Source organism: Anopheles bellator, chromosome 1, assembly GCF_943735745.2.
Source record: "Anopheles bellator chromosome 1, idAnoBellAS_SP24_06.2, whole genome shotgun sequence".
NCBI classification, from domain to species: Eukaryota; Metazoa; Arthropoda; class Insecta; order Diptera; family Culicidae; genus Anopheles; species Anopheles bellator.
The window spans coordinates 31,701,872-31,726,326 of record NC_071285.1 but is presented as its reverse complement, the minus strand read 5'-3'; the positions used below and the strand labels follow the sequence as shown (position 1 = coordinate 31,726,326).

The 24,455-nt window shown below is 39.6% G+C and overlaps 1 protein-coding gene across 1 annotated transcript; it reads right to left on the bottom strand.

Moving 5' to 3' along the window:
* Window positions 1-296: 296 nt before the first annotated feature.
* On the bottom strand, window positions 297-19,404 carry LOC131215435 (serine-rich adhesin for platelets). Its single transcript, XM_058209824.1, has 16 exons — window positions 19,294-19,404; window positions 18,633-18,689; window positions 18,583-18,591; window positions 18,325-18,462; window positions 17,118-17,237; window positions 16,819-17,042; window positions 16,325-16,376; window positions 11,717-12,928; window positions 6,538-7,452; window positions 5,234-5,443; window positions 4,740-5,125; window positions 4,098-4,668; window positions 3,862-4,026; window positions 3,177-3,783; window positions 2,866-3,081; window positions 297-2,736 (listed from the first exon to the last, which is right to left on the bottom strand). Exons 1-16 carry the CDS (start codon window positions 19,402-19,404, stop codon window positions 2,612-2,614), a joined length of 5,118 nt encoding a protein of 1,705 aa, XP_058065807.1. The 3' UTR covers window positions 297-2,611.
* Window positions 19,405-24,455: the final 5,051 nt, after the last annotated feature.

The following is a 24,455-nucleotide window of genomic DNA, read 5'->3' as shown; positions in this document are numbered from 1 at the left end:
TGCATTGTTCACTTCTCATTGTATTGCATAAGTGACTCTAAACTTAATTACCCCAACGTGGTTTTGTATGCATCGAATTGTTTCATGGACCAGGTTCCATGTGTGTACGTTCCACTAGATTCATGAGTCCTTTTTCGTTGGTGCCGACGACGGGTTATACAAGAATTCCCGTGCATAAAAAAATTCCATTTCATACTTACCCTTGTCCAAAACTTGTCCAAGCTCCTGTTGAGCGCGAGCCCGCGAGCAACAAGTGCAAACAGACTTAAACCTCCGTTTCCAAGTGGTACGTTGGTTTTATTAAAAAATTTACAATTTGGTTATTGAATTTCCTTGCTTCGTGCACGAATTTTCGTCATATTTTCTCTTAACTTGCTTTCGTGTGTTTCGAAGTGTTGTTCAAAACATTTTTACATTCACACCCTTCTTCGCTGCAGTTTCTCGCTTCTAATTCCAAATGATGTAGAAGGTATGTTTCTGTATTTTTAGACTTCGTCTGGTTTCCCTGCGCATGGGTTCGGTTCTCTTAAATATTTATTAGTTTACATATTCATACTCCTTCCTGTATGTATATTTACTACTGAGTTTTCGTGCACTTTCCTTTCATCGCACATAGGCAGTAACTGAGTTCTCACTTCCTGCACTCTGCTATGTGCGCGTTGGTATCCACGTTTAACGTGCAACGAGGACTGTTACGCTTTCATGTGTGCCGTCGTGGTTTATATTTCAACCGTAAGCCTATTTTCTAAATGTATTAATTCACATACTGCATCGTGAACTGTTGGATTCGCTCGCTTGAAGAATTTACTATAAATCAATTTCGTTTTTATCCAGAACTCTGGGTTTTGTCACGCAAACGAGTTTTCCGGTCAAACGATACGATACTTTAGTCTATTTATACGATTTGTTAGATACCCACAGAAAATGAGGTTCCGCATTACTTACATTCTCAGATTTGTTGTCGAACGCGAAGAACGCAACTAATGTAGGCCAATATATTGTGCAAAGACGCGTACACTTCACTTAGGTCTCCGATGAGTCAATCAACCGATCTAAGCTGCCCCTTTGGTTCTTCAGAACCGAAATTTGGCCCTCAAATGAGTAAACGAAATATTGAGTTACCAGTTAATAAGCATGATAAGCAAAAGTAAACGTTCTTTCAGAAACGAACGAATCAGTTTGTTAGCGTTAATACAAATAAAAACGTGTTCGAAATGAGCTGCATTTGGGTTACACTTCATTTCGAATAAATTGTGGCACAGTTCCCACAATCAGTGACTAATGCAAACCAAGGGCGAGTGTCATAAATCCAAAACCTTCTTCGAAATGCTGAGATCAACAATCAATGCTTGTCTATTCGTTTGTCCGAACAAGAAATGACGTCTGCGTGTTCTTGTTTTCCATTAGCTATGGCATTAGATTTAGCAGAAATCTGTCAGCAACTGTGTGCATATGGCAGGTGTGAGGCCTCATTTGCCTCATTTTCTTTTCGCATTCATCGCGTCAAATGATAGCTATAAAATGCGGTATTCCTTTGCTAATGGTTTTGTCTCAATAAAGATTTTGTGGCTGCCAGAAACGTTCCTTTGTCTCTTCGCCAGTCTCTAGGTTTTGTCTCGTCTATCTCGTGCGCAATATCATTCTATCGTATTTGACCGGTTCAGATCAGATGTGGTTTAAGCTCATTAGAATTATGATTCGAGGGAGGTGCAGATGGTTTTCGGCTGTCATGTCGCCACGCTGGAAGAAAAGAATGTCTCTACAACGAACGCTGTTGCGTTGCTCATCACTTCTTTCGTTCGGCGCACAGGTTATACAAAAATATTGAGCTGGGAAAAGTTCCCTGGTTTTCGTCTTTATGCCCTCACACGGTACACAACATGTCTTTGTCTCTCCCACAGTTGATTGTGCGCTGTCTCCCGTCACGAGCGGGACCTACTGTTAGGTATGAGTTCTTCATAAAGGAACAAACGCTAATGCTAATTCAACGGGACTCGGAAGGATAAATAAACATAGATGACAGCAGTATTAGCCAATGGCCCACGCGATGTAATACAACACACGCCTACGATGCTAGATGACGAATGGCAAAAGTAGACAAAAGTAATGTGCCGAAAACTGGCTGGGCCTATTATCGGCCGTTTTTCCTGTTCGCTTCGTGCGTAGGTCGCATTCTTCGGCGGAACTTTAAATTTAAGATTACTACTAAGCACTACTCATACTCTTTGTCAATGACTATAAATTGAACGCCCTTCAAACTCGTTGCGCGCACGTCAACCTCTTCGGTTGATCCTCCGCCGTTCACTCGGTTTTCTGTTTACCGTGGTCACACGCCTTTCACTAGCATTCGTGCGTTGCACACTTGCTTGCATCAGTAGGTAGAGTGTTATATTTAAGTGAAAGTTGGAAAAGAACACACGCTATATAAAAAACTTTATGAATATGCTTCTTCATCGAGCATGTCCTGCTTCCCTCTGCTGATTGTTTTCTTTTGCGCCTTTTTGGTGTGTTATTGGTAAACCAAATGGGAAATTCCCCACTGAACGAAACTAAACATTAAAGTGGAACGAAGACGAATGATTTTAAGAGACGTTCCTCCTCGATGGATGGTTTACGGGGACACGTAAGGCGGCGGCCGCCGGTACGACGGTGTAACGGGGGATTTGCCTCGCGATTCACGACCCGCCACGATGACAGCCGGCGGAGGCACATATTCGTCGACATCTTCGTTCTCTCCTAAAACGAAACGAAAAGGTTATCTTCGACGAACCTCTGTTCGCCGCAGCTCACAGTCCCAAGTGTCAAGTGACTTCAGGAGATACTGGATACACTTTACACTTTACACTCGGGGGTAGTACTTACCACCATCGTTGTTGGTGCTGCTATAGGACGGGGGCAGTAGTGGTGGCTTTTCGTCCTTCAGAATTACGGGCGATTTATTGCCAATCTCCGGTTTTTCATCTAGCTCGTCCTGGAAGATCACCGGTATGCCCTTGGAGCGGAACGACTTCCGTTCTTCATCGGTACCTTGGGGTTGGGGCGAACAGGATGACGGAGCGATAGGTTTGAAATTGATATATTCTTTCATTATTGATCAATATTAGTTGCTTTCCGCGGGACGGTGCGATTGGGTTAGTGCCGGCGAAGGGCGAGCCGTGGAACCGCTTCTCACTTACCCAGCTCCATTTTGCCTGTCAGACGCCGCTTGTAAAGCACACACGCGATGATGAACGCGATCATCAGCATGATCAGTATGATGACCGTCGGCAGGACGAACGTAAGTAGGTAATCATCCTTGGAAATTGGAGGCGGAGCGGCCTTCTCCGGTTCGCTCGTTGGATGGTGTGGTGTGTCGAAACCGTGACAGTTGTCCAGTGGAACGAGGCTCACGTTCTGCAGGCTAAACTCCTGCGTGAGTGTTTCGCGCACCTTCGCACGGATGGTGCTGTCCTGGTGCAGCAGAATGTTACGAAGCGCCTCGATCTCCTCCTGCGGACACCTTTGGTGCTGCCGGTTGAGCGTAGTGTTGAAGAACGACACTTGCACCTGGCCGGTGTGGTGGATTGGGCGAATGTGGTGTATCTTGATGTAGTTTGTCGACGGGTCACCAAACACCAGCGCCAGTCGCTCGATGAAGCGCCGCTGAGCCTGCGCCGTGCTGAATTGCTCGTGCGTAGTGTCGAGCGTAAGTTCGAAAAGGACACTGTAGTCGCGCTTGTGGTGTGGATTGACCACTACTACCAGCGCATCCGTCGCCGTCAGTCCCTCGCGGTCTTCGGCCATCTAGTGGGGGGAGCCATACAGCATAGATCAGTGATTTGGGAATCAAAAGTGATTGACTAGTGGACACTAAATACGAACCAGGAGGTATTCCTTTCGGCCGATATCATTTGACCGTGGTACGCCGTAGAATTCCTGGTTCTTGTTATCAAACTGCAGCCAGTGATAAGGATCGAGAGTGTTGCGCTCAGTCGTAAGTAGCTTCAGTTTCAGCTCATTGCCATCCTCCGGATCATAGAACGTGTCCTGGGGGCAAGCAGTCAGATTGGTTTTCAAGCTTTTCAGTGTCTCAATGGAACGCTCTCTCAACAACTTACCGCCGGTACTTTGAATACGAGCAGATGTCCTACGGTGGCATTGACCTGATCGACCTGGTTGCGCGCTTGCGGTGCAAAGTTGCGCGAAATGCTTAGTGTCGGTTTCACTTTGGGAAGCGTCGGCTTCGTGCACTGCCCGATTTGCTGCCCCTGAACTGACTTCACCGTGATGTCCGGGCGTAAGGCGTCGTTGAGTGCCTGTTCGGTTAATCGCACCAGCAGCTCGTCCAACTTTTCCTCCGGACACCGGTCCTTCGGCAGTGTTTCGTTGGTGTACACGAAGGTGGCCACGTTTGGGTCCTGCAAGCTGTTGCGTATGTCGCGCACTACAACGTTCCCGAGCGATGCGTCGCCCAGCACGGTGGCGATGCCACGAATTGTTTCGATCTGCCAATCGACGTTACTCGTGAACTTACGGTTCAGCTTCAACGCGAGGCTGATTTCGTGGTTCACGCTGCGGTGCGATTTGTGTTGCTGCACCATGATGTCGACGGTTTCCGCGACAGTTTGGTTGCCCGAATCGGTGGCGCGCAACTTGTATGGCCATTTCGACACGTCCTTCTCGAGTGGTCTAGCAAGAAGAAAGCATTTCGTAGTGTGTGTTTTTAGTAGTGGCCTTCCGTTGTGGCTCGCGTTACTTACAGCCCATAGATCTCTTTGGTGTCAACGTTGAACTGGATCCAGGAGTAGTGCTTAAGAGGTTGCTCCCGACCATCCAATAGCTCCAGCCGCAGATTGTTGCCATCCTCGTTGTCGTAGAACGTTTCCAACGGTATCTGATAGTTGAAAACTTTTCCGGCAATGATGGCCTGCTTGGGAATCCGGTTCTTAATGATCGGCGACAGATTGGTCGGCTCGTCCAGCTCCGTCGTCAAAACGGTCGTCGTTGTCGTCGGAGCCTCGGTCGTGGTGGTTGTCACGGTGGAACTCTTTGCCTTCGTTGTTGTCGTTGCTGCTGTTGTTGTTGTTGTCGTTGTGGGTGTCGTAAAGGTTGTTTCTGGTGTTGAGCTCGAAGTAGTAGTAGAAGCCTGAGACGAAATCAACATAATTTAGTAGAAGCAAAAAAAATCAAATCTCAATTTCCATGTAATCCGAATAATCTTCCATTATTTTAAGGAATTCTAATCGCTCCTTACCTTCGTAGACTGTGGTAGTGTTTTCTCGGTGGTTGAAGCAACACTTCGAGGATCCGGTATTGTGCTGACTGTTGTGGGCTCTGCTTCTACACCTTCTTCCTCATCATCATACTCATCGTCGTAGTTCTCGTATTCTACTTGCTTCACTGTAGCAGTACCCTCTTGTTTGGGTGTCGTAAAGGGCACTGTAGAGCGCTGTGTTGTCGTAGTCTAAGCGATCATCAGCGTCGATCAAGTGAAGGCAGAATGAAAAGATTAGTTTTATACAAGTGCCCGGGAACATTCATAATAAGAATCAAAACGAAAAGTATTCATCAAAAGAGCACAAAAATAGAAATTATTTTCATAACCTATTGTTTGAGCGCTTGATAACAATAAAATAAAAGTGAGATTTAGTGAGAAAGAAGCGTAGGTAATGCGTAGTGCTCAATTCAATGGACGTGGAACAGTCGTTAATGTTTCGAATGTAAAATGATTGTTCATTAGTAAACACATGATATTACGTGAAAGTAAGACAAGAATACCCGCTATATACAGTAAATATGGAAGGAAAATGTACACAAAATATAATACAAGATTTGACACGAACTAAGAGTAAAGTAGAAGAAATGATTACCGTGAAAAGAAGAGAAAAATTGTACTTTTTTTTTTACAAATGTCACGGTTAAGCTCAAAAAGAATGAGATAGGAAGCCGCCTCCAGTCAGGCAGGCTTCAGGTTTAAGATAATGAAACAAGTTCGACCACAGCAGAAATCGAACTATATTTGATGCTTGGTTTGTTTTCGCTTTGCTGTTTCGTTTGTTAATGGCTGCAATGCGCTAATTTCAATGGCAAATACTGCTTCCATAGCGAATATGGCAATAGCGAGAATTGAACAATATTTTAAGATTGTGAAATCCGAACTTAAAAATTCGCCTGTAGCAAGACAACACGCAAAAGATAATGTCGGTAAACAGTGGTGTTTCTCTGTTTCAACGCTTTCCGCCTTTTAAGCCGACGAGAGGTCGCCTAGAACGCCTTTTACGGTACTTGATTTGTACTCATTTTCCGCCTACACCTGCATATGGGTATATTACTTGTTTGTGATTTTTAAACTGAATCGAAAGGAACGCCATATTGACGCTAAAATAAAATACTCGTGCGTGCGCAACTGATTCGTGTCCAACTTTTGCAGTTTTGTGTTCAATTCGAAATCGAGTAATGTGAAGTTGTAAAATAACAATAAAAGTAGCGCGCGTTAACACGCATTGAAAAGCAGGCATTGTAGTAACTACGATTGGTTGGCATTATAGTGTTCGCTACCTGGAGCTCTAGGGTAGTACTAGGAGCAACGGTATCGGGTTCTGGTGCCAGGGATGCACTGGGATTGCTGGCGGTTGTAGCAGAGCTAGTAGCACTATCGATTGTTGTCGTAATAGTAGTAGTGTTGGTGGCTGTGGTAGTTGTTATTGTTGTAGGGTTGGCAATCGTGAGCGTGGTTGTGTCTGGGGATGATGCGATCGTTGTTGTCGTCGTGCTGTCGACCGTTGGCAATGTCGGAAAAGCCATTCCGGGAGTATCAGTTGTCGGAGTGCCAAAAGCTTGATGTGTTGTATCAACGAACTCTGAATTTGAGCTCCGTGGAGGAGTGAATGTAGTTGTCATGGTTACTGTGTCGCCATGCCCGGGAAAATGCGAAGGCAAATTCGGCAGCACCGTGATACGGACCCCTGGTGAATAGTATTCCTCAACGTCCTCGCTTGTTTCATCTTCTCGTTGTTCATCTTCCTCCTCGCTGGCATCATCTCCGTTTAGCAATCGACCGAAGGGATGATTATCCTGCGGCACAAAAGCACGAGGCTCCCAATTGCTGGCCGTCGTTAGAGGTGCGTTACTGTAGGTCGTTGTAGATGGCGGAGTAGGCTGCGTACGCTCACCATTCCCTGCGATCCGTTTGATATCGGATTCGAACGAATCAAGGATAGTGCTGTCTCTATCTAGGATATCCGTACTGAATGAGCTGTATACATTGGTCGACGACGTTGCAATCGCTTGCGCTACATCGTCCGAGTCCTTTTCATCCTCCATTCGCGAGCTTAATGGAAACGATGATGTAGTTGATGATGTTGATGACGATGAAATCGGTGGTGAAGTTCCGATAGATGACGGGAATGTTGTGGCAGTGTGGCGAATTAAATCTTTATCTTTGCTAGAGCTAGCTGTTGTGCTTTCATCCTTCTGCACGTTGATGGTGACACACGTCGCGTATTACGCGCGATATTTGTTCAATACAGCCAATCGGGACAAATGGTGGGTAGTATCCAGGTGTGAAGTGTACACAGTCACAAGAGCGAAAGAGTAAAGTTTGAAGGTGAATAAAAGTGATGCAGTTATTGGTAAAGTGGTTTTGTTGCGCCATTCATAAAAAAGCGGCGAAACGATGATTCGAAGCGTCGAAGTAATCGTTTGGTGGATTGTTTTGTGCTGTTGGCATTCATTTCTTAACACCAACGGGACGCTATTTTTGCATCGCTTGTTGTACTTTATTCATCACGCGTAATTAATTTTAGCTCAAAACATGCGGTAATTATTATGGCCATTTTTTTCCTTCAGATCTTGCTAACACGATCAGGGACACCTGCTTATCAATCCAAGTGCTTGCAAATCATACGATGGAAAACGAAAATGTTTGCCAAAAGCTTCAATTCAAAGCCATGCATGTCAAACAAATTGATAGCTGTAGTTGGCCATGCAGCGAAATACAAAAGACCGTGCGTGCAGTAATACAGGGATCTGAGCTACAGGCTGCAACATATAAGTAAGCTGTTGTAGCTATGTATAATCGAAGAATTATCTACCCTTTATTATTTGTGGGTGAGGATTCTCTACTGCTTATTCTAAATAAATGCTTATCATAAAAAAGACAACAGACAAATGATTCAACATATATTTAAAGAAGCAATAGCAAAGCCTAAGAGTATGCATATTGCAGCATATATAACAATAAAAATCATAACATATCGCAAAAAAAACTGTGTAACCGAAATATAAAAGCAAAGTGTAAAACAAGCAGAAAAACAAACATGTTACAGTTGCATGTGGGAAGTAAATCATGTAGGTGACATTCTAATAGGAAAAGTTGCTGTAGTCCATAAGCGAAAAGTGTACTCGGAGAAGGTGTTTCAGTATCAGCAGCAGCAGCAGCAACAGCAGCAGCAGTAGTGCGATAGTGAACGGTTCTGGCTATACCAGAGCGAAAAGTAGAAGCAAAAGAAAATGTTTAAAGAAAAGCAAAAACAACGCCATAATGAGACGCCCCGTTTCGTTCGCAAAAATTTGAGCGTTCCATAGTATCTTGCTGGCATTATTTAGTGACACTCAATCCAGCACAAACATTGTGCCCATTGCTTAGTTGGCTTTGGTGACATTTTTGATACATCAGTGTATAATTTGGCCACAAAGCCCAGCTGCGCATTCGATCAAGTGGGCGTTGTAAAGTAGCACAAAACGGAAAGAACATCGCAAAATCAACAAATGGTGAGCACTCAAACACATTAACATGTGTAACGACAGCACTACACTACGGGTTGGGAAAATGCCATTAAATCTTGTTGAAGTATTTACACCCCATGGACGGTACAATGCGGAGTTTCCTTCCAGCGACAAAAGGTATGCCATCCGTTTGTTGAATATGCTTCACATAAGTGTGAACCACTAATGGGCAGAATGAACATATAAAAAGCCCTGTGTCGTTTTATTTGTCTAGTGTCATTTGTTCTTTCCTCCTTTAGCTGGCGTGTGCTTCTTGTAACGCCGGAAGAGCCAATGAGACTAATTGCATGGTAGGTCCAGAATCTAACGGTTTTAAAGAGTGCCATACTCTATAAATTTTTGATGGAGATGTGTTGGATGTTTTTGAAGAAAGAACATGATGGCTGACGCTGGCTGTAAGTGCATTCTTTACGAAATATAGTGATTTAAGTTGTAGCCCTTAAGTATAACATAAATTCACGCACACGCAAGCATACGAAATACGCACACACATATCAATAGAAATGGAAACACAACGAAATAAAGATGACCAACGAAGCAATGCCAAACGTCGCAGAGATTAGCAACACAAGATCAGGCAAAGTTTGTATTACTATCTAGTCGCACTGATCAGCGGTTAAATAAAAGTGCATGAGGCAGCGTAATTCTAAGCACTGGGCTTTACAGGTAACCATTGTCCTAGTTATTGTGCCTTCAGTAAATCTTTAAATGCAGGCTGCAGTAAGATTTCGTAGCTGTGCAGAGCATGACTGTACGAATGTGATCGTGCTGATTAGTTTGGTTTGAATGAATTTATAATATTTTAAATCCCTATTGCAAAACTCATTTGACCATTTACCGATTGAGATATTTTAAGATGCATAAGCATTTTGCCATAATGGAATTCGAATCTAACTAAAGTTTTATGTTTCATTCAAACCAGAAGAAATGTGCGAATGTTACTGAAAATGCAAAAGTAAAAAATACGCCATGTTCTATTATGGTTCTTCTTCAAACCACGCAATACCAAATGGATTTTGCGAATTATTTTGGTTTGTTCAATGTTTTATCGGATACTGAATGCTCGTTATCTATTTACCATTCTTCGTGAGATACAAATGAAATGTGCATTGGTAACTGATCATCATTTCAAGTAATTGAATTGTTTGCTCAAAAAACTGTGTCCATCATATTCATTAAGCCTAACCTTTTGTATTTTCTTTCCCCTTTCCCTACTTATTGGAATTCAAACATATTTCAGAGTTTACTAGCAGCGTATGAGGATCGATGTTGTTCAACTGTTGATGCATACTAATCAGATGTGCACCGCAACCATCATTTGAGATTAAATTTTTTATTGACGATGTGAAAATTAATTTACATTCAATTTAAATGTAAATGAGAAAAAACAGTTTGCCGGGTGGTTAAGAACACGAATATAATTTAAAGTTTATTGTATTTGTTCTAATTTGAATGGCATGAAGAACGTATTCAGTACAAATGCTTTTGACACAGGGTGCATTGCCTTGAAGAAAAAGTTTTTTTTCTTCTGGAAACCGGGTCTTTTTCCTCAAATTTCCTCTTTCAGCTGGTCTAAAAGCTTACAATAATACTCAGATTTAATTGTTTTACCAGTTTGCATGCAAATAATACACAAACAAAATTCCTTTCGCATCACAAAAAACTGAAGCTAATATGGTCTTGGTCGACACGAACTCGTTTCGGAGCCCAAGAACCAGGTTCACACCACTCTTAAGCCTCTCGTTTCGACTCAGGATCATGGTGAAAGACCCAAGTTTCATCCATAGTGATGATTTGACACAAAAAATCCCTTTTTATCGGCATGTGAATGCGGTCACCATTGTACACTCAACTTCATGAAACCCAAGACTTCAGAGTTCAAATATTGATAAAATTTTGAAACCTAGCAGAAGCCCTGCTATATCTCTTTTAGTCACTCGATGATTTTCCACTACGATATGCTGTATTTTCCTACGGTTTCAGGTGTTGCAACTGTTTTTGGACGTCCTTGACGTGAATTGTCTTCAAGGCTTATACGACCCACGTTTCAATTCAGCAACCCAATTTTTGCTGTATTAATTGAAGGCGAAGAGTCCCTACGTAGTTTCGTTCATTCATTCACCAACTCTCATTGCTTTTAAACCTTCCGAAAATAAAAATTCAATCACTGCACGATACTTAATTTTTTCCGTTGTAAAAATTACTGCGACACGTCGATACTAAATGGGTAAGCAAAGAATGAAGCGCCACATTGAAACTTCCCATACGTTCATATGAAGAGTGTATCAATATAACAAAAACAAATTTGGCTAGCAGCGGCGTCCTCTGTTATTGAAGCCCAAAATATATTGAACAGCCTGGTTTACAACATACAGTTTCTCTTTCAAACGCTTTCAGTATTTGATTTTGGTTCTGACTAGGAAATTACCTTTCAAACCGTGTGTTATAAATATTTGTTATTGTACTTTATTCAAGATAACGCTTAGATATAGCTTTAATCATCATTGAAGACAAAATATAAAGGCCTTACTAAACATTTTCTATCTATAAAAATAAATAAAAACCTCTCTGCCAGGTTTTTTTCATCCTCAGAGAATAAATTAGAATTCATTAGAATAAATAGTACATGAGAAGAAAAGATAAATGACATATTAAAATTCCATAATAAAAATCATAGTTAAAAAGGGTACAAAGGAGGATTTGACGAGTAAATAACCTCTTTGTTCTACTTTTGTTACCCATACGAGTAGCTGCGAGAAATACAGAGTTCATAATGTAGATTCCGTTTTGAAATGAGAACTTGGAATCTAAAAACTTAACGTTCGTTACCAACATGCTTCTTCGTTAAATGTGTAAAGTTTTTCAACCATAAAATGTTGTTTTAGACTTTCCAGTAAGGCGATGGAAAAAGAAAAATCTTATGTTTTTCGGAAGAACAGTGTTTGCTTACCTTCACCAATGGAACGAAAGCGACAGTTTGAGTGGAACGAATGTTAGTAGCGGAAGTGGAAGGCGGGCTTGAAATCTCGGAACTCGCAGTGCCAGCGGTAGAAATGACTGTTGTTGAAATACTTGAAGCAGTGCTGAGCGTGGTTGCTGTCGCGGCAGTCGACTGATTTGTGGTTGTTTCGATCGTCGATACCGAAGGTTTAGTTAAATTGTCAGTTTGGGATGATGTGGAGTCAGTGCCGACCTGAGGAGTCGCAGCTGTTGTCGTGTCAATCGTTGTAATGTGAGTTTGCCGTACCCGAGGTTTAGAAGGGCTAGTGGGTTGATCGGAAGTATTCCGCACCATATGTACTATATTAATTGGACTATTAGTAGCGATCAACGTTGAAGTGATTGTAGGATGGATTGTGGTGTTTGTAACACCAATTTCGCTAAATTTCGGCAAAGCTTTAATTGCGTTCGGCACAGTGGCTGGTCTTTTGGTCAAAGGAATCATAGAATCCACATTATTGAACTGCGATGGCGTCACAATGCTCGAGAGCAATGTCGTTGCATCTTTGGTGACATGTTTCGCGTTTCTCGGCAGTGTAATGGTTGAGGTTTCTTGTGTAGTTGTAGAAGGTTGAGCGAACTCGATTATTTTATCCGTTACTACTGGCAGCGTATTTTTCTCAGTAGCCAATTCGACTGCCAGCTCGGATGCTGTCACGTAGTCATCCCGAAATAACGTGTCCTCCTGTAGCCGCTCTATTTCGGGTAACAACAACTCCGTCTCAATAATGCGCTCAATATTGATCAGCTTATGTTTTGATTTTCTCGTCAGCAGTCTTTCTTCCTCTCTTTTCAGTTGCTCATTGTTACGAATCGTCTTAGTAATAGTCGATTCCAGTTGCGATACGCTCTCGGCGAGGTCGGGGAGCGGAGTGTAATGTTTTGATTGATTTGAGTTTCCGGTTTGTGCTGCAGTGTCAGACACAAGTATCCTTTTGGCCGAACGCGCTTTTATCTGATCATACAGCCCATGGTTCGATTTGTGCTTTGGGCTAGCAGTTTGTGCCTGTACCGGAACCATCAAAGGTTTCCGTTTTTCAAGCCCGCCAGCGATTGATTTAATACTTGTTGATGAATGCTTTTGTCCGATGCTGTCGGTATACTTGTTAGTAGCGTGGGTAGTAACAATCTGACCACTATTGCTCGAATGTTGTGACTGTTGCTGGTTTAAAGCATTCACGGGACGTGCGATAGTTGTGTGAAGTAGTTCAATCGGATTTCAAACGCGATTTGGGAGTGACATTGTTCAAATACGGTGATTCCGAATTTGTAGCGGCATGGAAATTAGTTCGGAAGACATTACAATAATGCAGAAGCACCACATGAAAGGAAAACACAGAAGTTAGGAAAGCAGACAGATGGAACAAGTCGAGATGATGGTTATGGGAAGGGAAGGGGAAGAGGAAGAGAAAGAGAAAGAGAGAAAGAATGATAAAGACAAACTGAGGGCGAACATCTTTTCAAGCATTATTAGTATCTACTAAGGACGGTAGACAAAGATTTGGACAACTTGGCGTGACTCGAATTAACTTTTGTTTGACTTTGAGCACCAACACAACTTCATTGGGTATTTCGTACTGGCGCTAGGTTGGCGACAGACATGTTAGTGTTCACGATGCACTTGCAGGTTGATTCGTTGAATCAGACAGTCAAAACAAAACGTCTTTACGCCCCGATTGGTTGAATGCTTCTTTCAAAAGAGACGCTACCGTCAAAATGTAACAAAAATGTTTCTTTCTGATTGATTTAAATTGGTTGACTTAATTACATTTTTACCTTCATTAGCCATACCAACACTTGTACGTGAAGAACAATGTAAATAGGAACCAAATCAAATAGAAGCCAGTTGGACTGTAGATCCTTCCGTACCGTCCTTAGTATTTACAAAGCGCTTATACACGAAAATATTCAATCTCCACTAGACTTTAATCGCAATCAATATACGCACCCATACACACATAATTACGCACCCACACTCTTCCATCCGTACATCTATCTCAACATAGAATCAAGCTCAAGAAAGCCCAAAATTTGCTGTAGACCGCTTAACACACGAACGGCAACTTCAAACAGAAGCAAAAACGATAGTATTAAAACAATTCTGCGAAAACCATAAGAGACTGAGTGTATGTTCCACCTATACATATACGACACACTGCTGGCTGTGCTGTGCGGTTGACTGTGAAGGAATTGCAGTTGGACAAATTGGACAGGAAAAAAGCCAAAATTTTCAAGTGGAAAAATGGTAGAATGAGTGACACCTCTATCACTAGCAAAATAAACTGGAACAATTTAAGTCGAACGACGATGTTCGTTCATTTTGTGGATTTTCAACGTACTTCATAAACAGAAAGTATGTGCAGTTTAGTGAACGCTTTTGGCAAAATTCAACTTGTGGTTTAACTAAGTTGGCAGTGTCGATAAGAAATTTATAAAAAAAACATAGAAACAATTCTGCTATCAATAGAGTATCATATGTAACATTCTAGGCATATTTTAAAGTAAAACAAATATCTAAAACGATTGATCGATTCTATGCTAATCCATGTGCTATTGTTCTAAACTTGCTACAAACTATGTACTGGTTCTATGACATGGCACTAAAAAGGTTGCGATACAAAAACATAGAAAAGAAAACATATTTTACTGGAATTTCTGCTTGTTTCATTTGATAGGCCAATGAAGTCGTACATCCGTTTTAGATGATTGGATACTTCTAACTTCTAAGTTCAAGTGATAACAAGAATGGAAACTGTAAAAATTTTCAAGACGACCATGAGCTACGACGCCCTTGCTGTAACAACACTATAGATACTGATTTTCATAAGAATTTGTCTTCGACGTAGAGATTCCATTTTTATGCGCAAGAAAGTCAATGCTTATTAAAAATTATTGAATCGTTAATTAAGCAATAAAATACTGTGCCATTGGTATGTTGATATGTTATAATTGTTAAATGTAATTATAACGAAAGTTCTTATAATACCAGCATATTATGTAGCAGCACTCATAACCACAATCCGTCACACTTATTTGAACAATTAGGTGTGAATATTGTAAGTGTGTCTTAAAAACCATGGTTTCGTTGCTTTAATTGAAATCGTGCAAACAAATGGCAGAATTAGAGGTTCAACCATTAAATGTTAACAGAACATGACCGACACTTGCCGAAGATTAATTCCTTTAAAAACCATTACAAAGTGTGCGTATAGTTCTCTCTGATGGTATTATGACTACCTTAGAAATATTTTCGCACACAGGTTCTGAATATGCGGCAAAAATGTTATTAGCAAATCGATGTGGGGCTGGAAAGGATAACGGAACTTAGGAGGACACTGTAGGTTAGTGCTTCTATTATATGTGTGGGTCCAGCCGATAGAAAATTGCTAAGAAATATAATATAAAATAAGCAACCGTAAAAGAAATTACAAACTGCCTACTGCGGGAGATAATGTTACAAGACGACGGGTAAAACGGGTAAATCGAAACCATTGTGATTTTCTGTGGAAGAACTTTTGTATAATCGTATTAACAAACAACACACGCAAAAAAAACTTAGTTTCACTCAAACAAACGACAACTTAGTTCATCAAACAAATTTAATTCTTGAAACAATATAAACTAACATGATGCTTTCTACAGTTTTCATCAACTTAACAACATAAATGAATCATGCGACTACATTGTTTGTAGGGTTTACAAGTATCACAATTATTTGAGAATGACCATGCTCTGGTTATGTTTTTGTTTTTAGCTGTGTATTAATTTTGAACACTATTGAAGGACAACAGATATCAACACTATCATAACTGGGTCTGTTCTATGAAAATATTATATTCGGGCTATTATTTTGATCATGGGTTATATCAACAGAACTTTGATAAAATGAATTCTGATATCTAAGCAGAAAAATCTTCTGCTCCAACCAGTGTACGTTATTATTGTTAATAGTAAACCTTCGCAGACTAATTTTTAAAGTGCGTAAAATTAGTTTTTAAGACATTGGCTCGACTCGAGTTGTGTTCGTGATTCGAATAAAGTGAAGAAAAAGTGGCTTCGATGAGATGCGTAGTATGTGTATGTATTCGTATTCGAAGTGTATAAAAACAATCCAGAAAACACTGTGTTAAGCAGCGTGTGTTGAAATCTATGCACAACAAACAATTGATTTCTTAACGAAATATTAATGGCAATGTGCTGTTTTGCAAGAAAAGCATTAGATTCGTAAGTGATCGACACATGTACCATCCAGCCATGATATATTATAGCATATGGTCTGAAAAAGAGGTCAAATACTCCAATATTGTACAGCGTCGAAAAGAATACGTCCGTTTACCATTACATAGATGATTTTATAATACATATACACCCACAGGTGTGCAAATACTATGTAGTATCAAACATAACGCCGTTAGAGTTGTTCCACAGAGAATATTGTTAGGGCTGAAGGATTTAGTATTGTTTTGGAATAATGGCCATGAGTATTCAAATGGAAAGGGTTTCATTATTAGTGCAATAGCTACATATAAACAAATAAAAAAGATTTTAACAAACTTACCTCGCTGGAACCATGATGATGCCGATGAGCATGAGGAACTTCCGTTGTTTCTCTAAAATATTCATTATAAGTTGTAGTATTTGAAATCTGTATTCAAGAGGATGTAATATTTCCAATAATTTAAGCGTTAACTAATAATTAAAAAATTATAAGCATCAATTTAATCGAAACTCAATGCTGACGGTAGAAATGATTCCATTTCTTTAATTAACTCACGCCTGTCGCAAGTTTAGTACGAAACACTGATTAACATGTTAACGTTGACAACATTAGATAATGTCTTTATTAATGTTATCATCATGAACAGTAATGTTCGTTCGAACATTACTCGAATCATGAACATGAATCATTATTACGAATCATGAACAGTAATGTTCGTTCCACCACGTTCGTTCGTATGACAGAATGTGGTATCTTCAGTTTTGTTTTTTGTATGAAACTATATTATATTTAATATGTAATTTAATTTTGATGAAAAAAAATTCTGGTCTTACCCCTCGTCATCGTCGTCATTCTCGTCGTCGTAATCGTAATTATAATCATCTTCGTCCACTTCCCGTTTAGGCCTGCGTTTCATCAACTGCGATGATTTCGATTCCTTCCAGATGATCCACGAGACAAAATCTAGCTCCGTGAAGGCTTTGATGTCTTCCATCTGACTTTCCACATTTCCGAACATTTGTTTGGAATACTTTGACATACCATCATCGCAACCGATCTGAATCAAAGACAAAATCATCAATTAGGTCATTTCCCGTAACAGATCTACTACAATGAACTACTGAAAATTTACCGTAAATCCAATCAATTCAAATGTTTTTCCAGTAGGTGAAATACTTTTGCCATGTTGGCTGGCTGTTTCCATCATATGGCACAGGTCGCTGTCTTTTATGCTTTGGACAGTAAACAATTCCTAAAAAAGATGATTTATGAAAAAAAAACCGATTTATTAGAATTACATAGTTGTAGGTTTTTAAAGCAATTTGAATTTTGCATAATTTTAATATTTTTTAAATTGTATAATGGCTATCAATGAATTCATAAGATTATAAGTGTTGGTATTTTTCTGTTTCCTAGCATTTTCGTTTGCTGCCTTTAATCTTCAGACATGTTAATGATATCTCAAACGCTACAGAAAACGCTGTTGCTCAATGCACAGTGCACGGCGCCCGGTACTTAAGAAACGGCCGTTTTAGAGAATTTTGTTTGAACACTGTGCTTCAAGATTACTGTACATCCAAGTACATCGACGATTTCGTGGAAGCAGAATTATGTTTGCATCTTGAACAATGAAGAAGAGAATAATGTCTATCCGAATGGAACAAATGGCCTTAATGTTTGATCATTCGAGCGGAAAAAGCTTCCGAACGAAGCGTGCTCCGATTTATCGATGGTTTTTGTGACTGAGATTGGGAAAAGGAGGACATGCCAATGATTGTAGTACGAACATGACAACGAAGACAGTATTGCCAGATATACACGTTGGTAAATGCAACTTTCAGTTTTTTAGTCACGTGACGATAAGGGTTTCTAATAAAATTAAAAGCACAAGTTACTGAGTGTAGTTGTCACCGACAAAGAGTTGATAGTGATGATATTCGTAGAGCGTTATGTACTGTACAACAAACTTTGGGATTAGCATTAGCTCACATTCTTATTAGATGATAACGGAAAAAACAATAATATCAATTGTATTCGATGATATTAGTTCGGTTTCGAATTTTATGGAATCGGTATAAGAGTTGCCAAACACACATCTATTTCAACATCGATTTATTTATTGGCCAATTAGAAGTAAACTAATTTACGGACGATCAGAGTTGTTTCCGCTTTCGCTTTAACTCAAGATAGCAGAATCTGATAAATAGCTATTTCGAAGAAGAGTTTCCAATTAAGATGTTAATTTACAATTGAATAAAGATCGTTTAACTGATTTTACGTATAATGTTTGATTGATAATGTAAACTGTTACCGAAGTATACCATCACACACTCGCTTACCTCTGGCACTAGGAAATACTCGGACAGCGTAGTAATTGTGCGTTGTTTTAGATGTGCGGTGATGTGTTTCCAGTTTTCGGATAGCAGAATGAGGGACAACCTGACCGTTTTCGCTGTTGGCGGACATATAAGGCCATGCTATTGTAGGTGAGACAGAAAGAAAGAAAAATTTCCTGTTAATTGATAAGCTCGGTGTTGGAGAAGTTTTAAAAACTTTTTCACAAAACAGCAAGGTCTGCGCTAATTATCCAGGTGCACTGGAAGTGTCTTGGAAATCATCATGTGAGGGTTTTGTTGTCAGTACTTACCTTATGGTAAATTATTTTAGTGTTGCTAACTATTTTCATAGGTTCTGGTGCTAGCGGCTGCATCATCGTTGATGGTGGTACAATGCGAAATAAAAAAATAAATACAGAAACAGATTTATTTATGAGTGAAATTTACGTGATTAGTTTTAAACGGTCCACCAAGCATACAAGTATTTCATTCAATAAATTAAATGGAAAAAACAAATGTTATTCTTTAAGGGCGGAGGTTTTTAGTAGATTGTAGTTACCCTCCATTACATGTTGTTGGAAAAGTGAATCCTCTTAAGGATTATAGACAAATGAAGAAATTAACAACAAAAAATTGTAAAGAGGATTGCCGGCAGGATTCCAGTTCAATCGATCATTTTGAACTGGAATTCTAAATGTCAACCTATTCGTTGGTTGACATTTAAGCGTTCAGGGCAAAATAAAGAATTTTTAAGATAGTAAGAGAAAGGAGCAGAATCGTTGTCGAATAAGTAATATTAGAAACCTACAAGGAATTATTAAATTGTATCATATATTTATTAAAACGAGAGAAAAGTATTAAAAAATATGGAACACAGTTCTTGGGTACTTGAAAATGATACTTAACAGAACAGAAGAAAGAATGATGAAAGAATGAAGAATGAAAGTATTTAAAGTAAAATTTAAGGATTACCTTTACATCGTCGTTCGTCGTCTCTGGTATGAAGTCGAAATCTTCTCCAAAAGTAATACTGGCACATAGTAAAAATACGATACAAAACGTTGCTCGGTACCGGAAATTCATTGTAGTTCTATTGTGTTTGCTTCTCTTCAAGCTATTCGAATTGTTATAACTGAATGGTTCGAATAATCATCAGTTTATCAGGTTCTGTTGATGAGTTTTTTCGATTATTAATCTAATTTTGCTTTTTTTTTTTTAAAATACCAAAAAAAATCCAAACGGGATTGACAATTTCAATTTTTAAAATGACAGACATTCGCGTATATCGTAAGTAGAATAGCGATTTTCTAGCGACTAATGATCGATCACTTGTTAAATTTAGATGTGAAGTACACTGCTACGTATAATGTCTAAGAGTTCTGTTCGACTGTGATGCTAACATCTACACAGCAGCTCTGATAATTGTCATACAATGAGGTGAATACAGTAGTGGTGAGTTTTTTATTGCAAAATTTGCCTGGTTCTGTATGACGGTTTTTGAATTGTGCTGACTGTAGTGATATGTTGATTTCTATTTGGTTCATACATGTAACTCTCACACTCACACTCAAATTTTACTCTCTTTCGATTTTAGTACAGTGAAATTTAAACAAAAAATATTCCGATCAGCTCTATGCTCTAGAAATTTGTGCTTCAACATCAATATCTAACAACATGAGTACAATTGTAATGCGCTTTCTTCTGCTAAAGTGGCTGTACTTTGTATTGTTCGGCTACCGGAGGACGTTATCTGTAAATGAAGACGGAAAAATAACATTAATGATTTACAAAACCGACCACATCTAGGAAATAGAGGATAGATTAAAACATCATTCATCAGCATGGTTATCTATTCCCATCCGTCCTGTCTTGTCTCTTGGACTCTAGAACGATTTATTTAACACCAATCGCTACCAATCCAAAATAGGGGGAATTAAAATCGTAAGACTAGAATTTATTGGAATAAAACGGTTGAACACTAAAAAGATTCCATAAATGCTGTCGTTGTTGTATATGGTTTCATAAAATGTTTTCATGTAGTGTTTGAAAAGTTCAACAGTTTTTTCCCCGCACAAAATTAGTCTCTGCTAGGCCATCAGGAACAACAAGGAAGACATTTTTACTTAACGACTGTTAAACAAAACTTCAATGGTGCTCCGCTTATCACTGTCTTTGATCCATAGACATACAGTCGCACGTCGTGCTTTTCTGCTATAAGCCTCTAATATGTTTACCAAACAAACTCTACATGCGTTTACTTCACGCTAAAATCACTTTTATTCGACTTATCGCACAACTCTATGTTATCAGCAACTATCAGTGCAATCAACTCGAGTATTTAAAACAGAAGCCTGTGAAATAGAACTATAACAATTGTGAACCGCATCCTGATTGATGCGCTACGAAAGGTTGGCGTACAGATTGATCTACTATTACGGCAAATCACTGCAACGATTAACCTCGGCGATAACTCAAAGGAAATATCCCTTAATTAAGTTTATCATGACATAAAACATATTATATGTATTCGTATTGTATTGATCATTTTAATTTACTAATTTTAAACTTTTACTAATGATAATTATTAGGTTACTATTTTGATGATAAATTAATGCAGAAGTTAATTCGTGTCTAAAAGTTGTGTGACGATTGAAATTTGGTTTGTTTAAAGCTCGGCCTACCTATCTATCAACGTTATCATACCATTCAACTAATTTTTGAAATTCATAAATGGGAATCTGGTTGGAACAAGTGATGTCCAGGGAGACTATACTGAATAATGAAGTGTATTTCAAACTATAAAGCTGTGATTTTCTTATCGAACCGCAAAATTTGATAAACAGCGTTGTACAATGCGAAATCGATGCAATAAAATAAGGATAGTTGACCCAAATTAATATGAACACTGAACTACGCAGTAAATGTGTAAGAAAACAAAACATATAAATGTGTTAATTTTGCACAAGAGTACAATGTGGACAAAATAAGCCACACTAAGAGTACGAAGATGACAATGGTTTGTCATCCAATCGTGCTGCTCTCTGCTGCTATCAATGATGTGGCAAATTGAGTTCACACGACGACTTGTTGATCAATGCTGAGGGCACCCTAAATTGATTTGCTCTTGCACTTCTGTCCAAGACAATCCAGAAGACCACGGAATACTTCGTATTCTGCGATAGTTATTTGATTGCTCTGATCAACAATTCCTGTACATCGAGTGCAATGCTGGATGCTGACATGTGGAGACCTAGTCGTATACACTGTCTGATAAACTGCACTTTGATGAAACCTTTAAATTGGTAGGCAACAATCTGCAAAAGATAGTTGCTTTGGCTATTTCTTGCATTCCAAAAAAGTTTTTAAACTCATTATACGGCTGCATAAGTACTGTGCTTCCACAAGGATGTAATCAGCCGTCAATGCTGACCATGATAAATTTTGTTACATGCTACAAATAGTTTTGTCTTATCTGCCTTGCCAGTGACAATTGGGCAGGAAGGCTGATAATAACAAAAAGGTGGTTCAAAGATTAAACCTATTGCTGAAAAACTGGCACCAAAGAACTTGGGATCAGACCACTTTTTACTCATGCTGCGTTTAGGGTCTGACACCAAAGACATGAGGCATTAGACAATAAGATAAGTGTATTGGAAGCGAAAACTGTGCTAGGCAGAGTTTAGTGTACCACGAAGGAAAGTTGTCCCATAGTCCGTTTTTTCCCCCATTGTAACGATAACCAAGAATGATCCACCCACAAACTTCTCTCTTTCTACTCAGTTCTCCCAAACTGAAAACAGCGACTTCAGGACAAGCCATATGTTCGCTTCGCCGATAGTGAGAGCAATGCTGCAAACAAGTGCATATATCCCGTGCTCTCACGCCTCGCAAAGGAATTCATGCATGTCACCAAGAACTGCTCTTAATTGGATGGAAGAACGCAGATGGAGCATTGCATCGTCATTGTCTCGATTAGTAGCAGTATCTTCACGATCGTCAGTCTCCACCACCAGCAAAGGAATCGCTTCGAATAAAGTGCCACAAACCGATCCGACGTTGTGATTCTCTTCCTCGTCAGCTTGTCTCCTATAGCGCCAACAATTCACGCCCCATTTCAAATATCGCACCATTCGGCTTTGCATGCTCTCTGTGTGAGTTTTTGTGAGATTGGCGTTGGGGTTGCAACATTCCTTTTAATTGGCGATCTCATCACAGTATTGCACTGTATGCCACATTATAAAGTTTGCATCAATGGGGAAAAATAGCTTTGTGTCAATTTAATTAATTAATTTATCCTACTTTTAAATTTCAAATAAACCGCTCACTGGTGAATATGTTATACGTTAACGAAATGTGTTAACTGTAACCAGGACACTTACTTCACATACTATGATACCAAAACAACGTTTAATTTGGCATTTATACCACATTATCAGCAACGCGTAACGGCTGCTTTACGGTTTATACATTCGCATGAACAATTATTTTGTTAAAATTAGATATAAAATTACGCCAATTACTATAAAACACTAACGTGAAACGAACAGGCACAACTGTTGGCCCGGCTGGAATGAGACAAAATTTAAACGCACCACATGTCATAACCGTGGGAAAGTGCGACGCAACCAACGCGAAGCTGTGGAAGGCGACTGCTGTGAATCTTCACGGAAGGTCGCATTTTTCGGTGTAAGTGCTAATAAGACTTTTCGCTTCAAATATAGTGTAGAATGCCGAAGCGGGAACTCCCTGTTTCGTTTTTCTTTCATAACAGCAAAACCATATTTTTACTACTGAATACGGTCGATTTTTAGAGCACAAATAATTGTTGACGCTCATTTAGCACAAATACGTAGCGATATTTTGACAGCTGTCGAACTACTTTTCACGTATGCGTACAGCAACTTTTTTGAAAAATTCACTGTGCCTTTAGTAACCATTTCTGCTCTTTACCGAATGAAGTGGTATTTGCCATCATTTGCCAGCTTAAACAAAATTCCTTTCGCATCGCAGAAAACTGATCCTAACACCTTCTTAGCCGATTTTGGGACACGAACTCCGTTTCGGAGCCGAAGAACCACGTTCACACCACTCTCAGGCAGCCTCTTGCTTCGATTTAGGAACATGGTGATATACCCAAATCTCATCCATAGTGATGAGTCGATGTACAAATTTTACTTCGACTCCATACTGCCACACGAACAACGTTGTCAGCTTTCATTGATTATTCTCGTGACTTGCCCGTAGATCATTTGTCTCGCTCCACCGAATAATCGGATTCTAAGTGAAAGACGTCAGGTCGAACCCTGACTATTGCATCAACCTTGAATGCAAAATTCTAAGATGATGCCTAATACGGATCTGGCCGTTCTAATAGATAAAATAACTGAACTAAATTGATCGTTCCATTTCTGAATAAACAATTTTCATGGGTCACGGTCGAGATTTCATGTTTTTAGCTTCCGTACTACTCAAAATTCAAATGTACCAAATTTCTAAAGGGTCTAAAATATTTTGCCAGTTTAGTGTGTACTTCTTAATTTCATGTACCAGTCAATCTCCTAGCGAAAGAGATCTGCCGAAAACCCAGTCGCTAGCATAGAAACAACTAACTTATGGAGAAGACTTGCGATATGCAAGTTTTTGCAGCAAAACGGATTCAAAGCGTGCAAAAAAGTAGCACCCAACGTTGCATATTGTTGTACAGAGAGGTATTTAGTGTGGTTAAAAGGTGTAAAAGATAGTTCATGGTATTATAACAGCAGTTTAAATTCGAAACTCTCGGCCTTTTTTAACACGGTATGTACGGTAGTAGATAGGTATGATAATGTAGCCGTTCGATGAATTCTTTTGTTCTATCTGACGAAGACGGGCTTTGCCACGCAATCTTTGCTTCGAGTTGTGTTAGAATATTTGTTTACTTTCTTGCTGCATACCCACCACCCAATGTTGATCTAATGATTTTTCATGATGAATATTATGTTTTGGTTGAGGTTCTTCCGGTAAGGAACGGCATGATGAGGCGCTCATATTTACAGGACTCGATGTTGCATCTTGAACCGGTGCAACACGGGTGCAAATGAACACTGGAGGACAGCATAAAAAACTCAACTGCTGCCAACAATTCATTCGGTTGG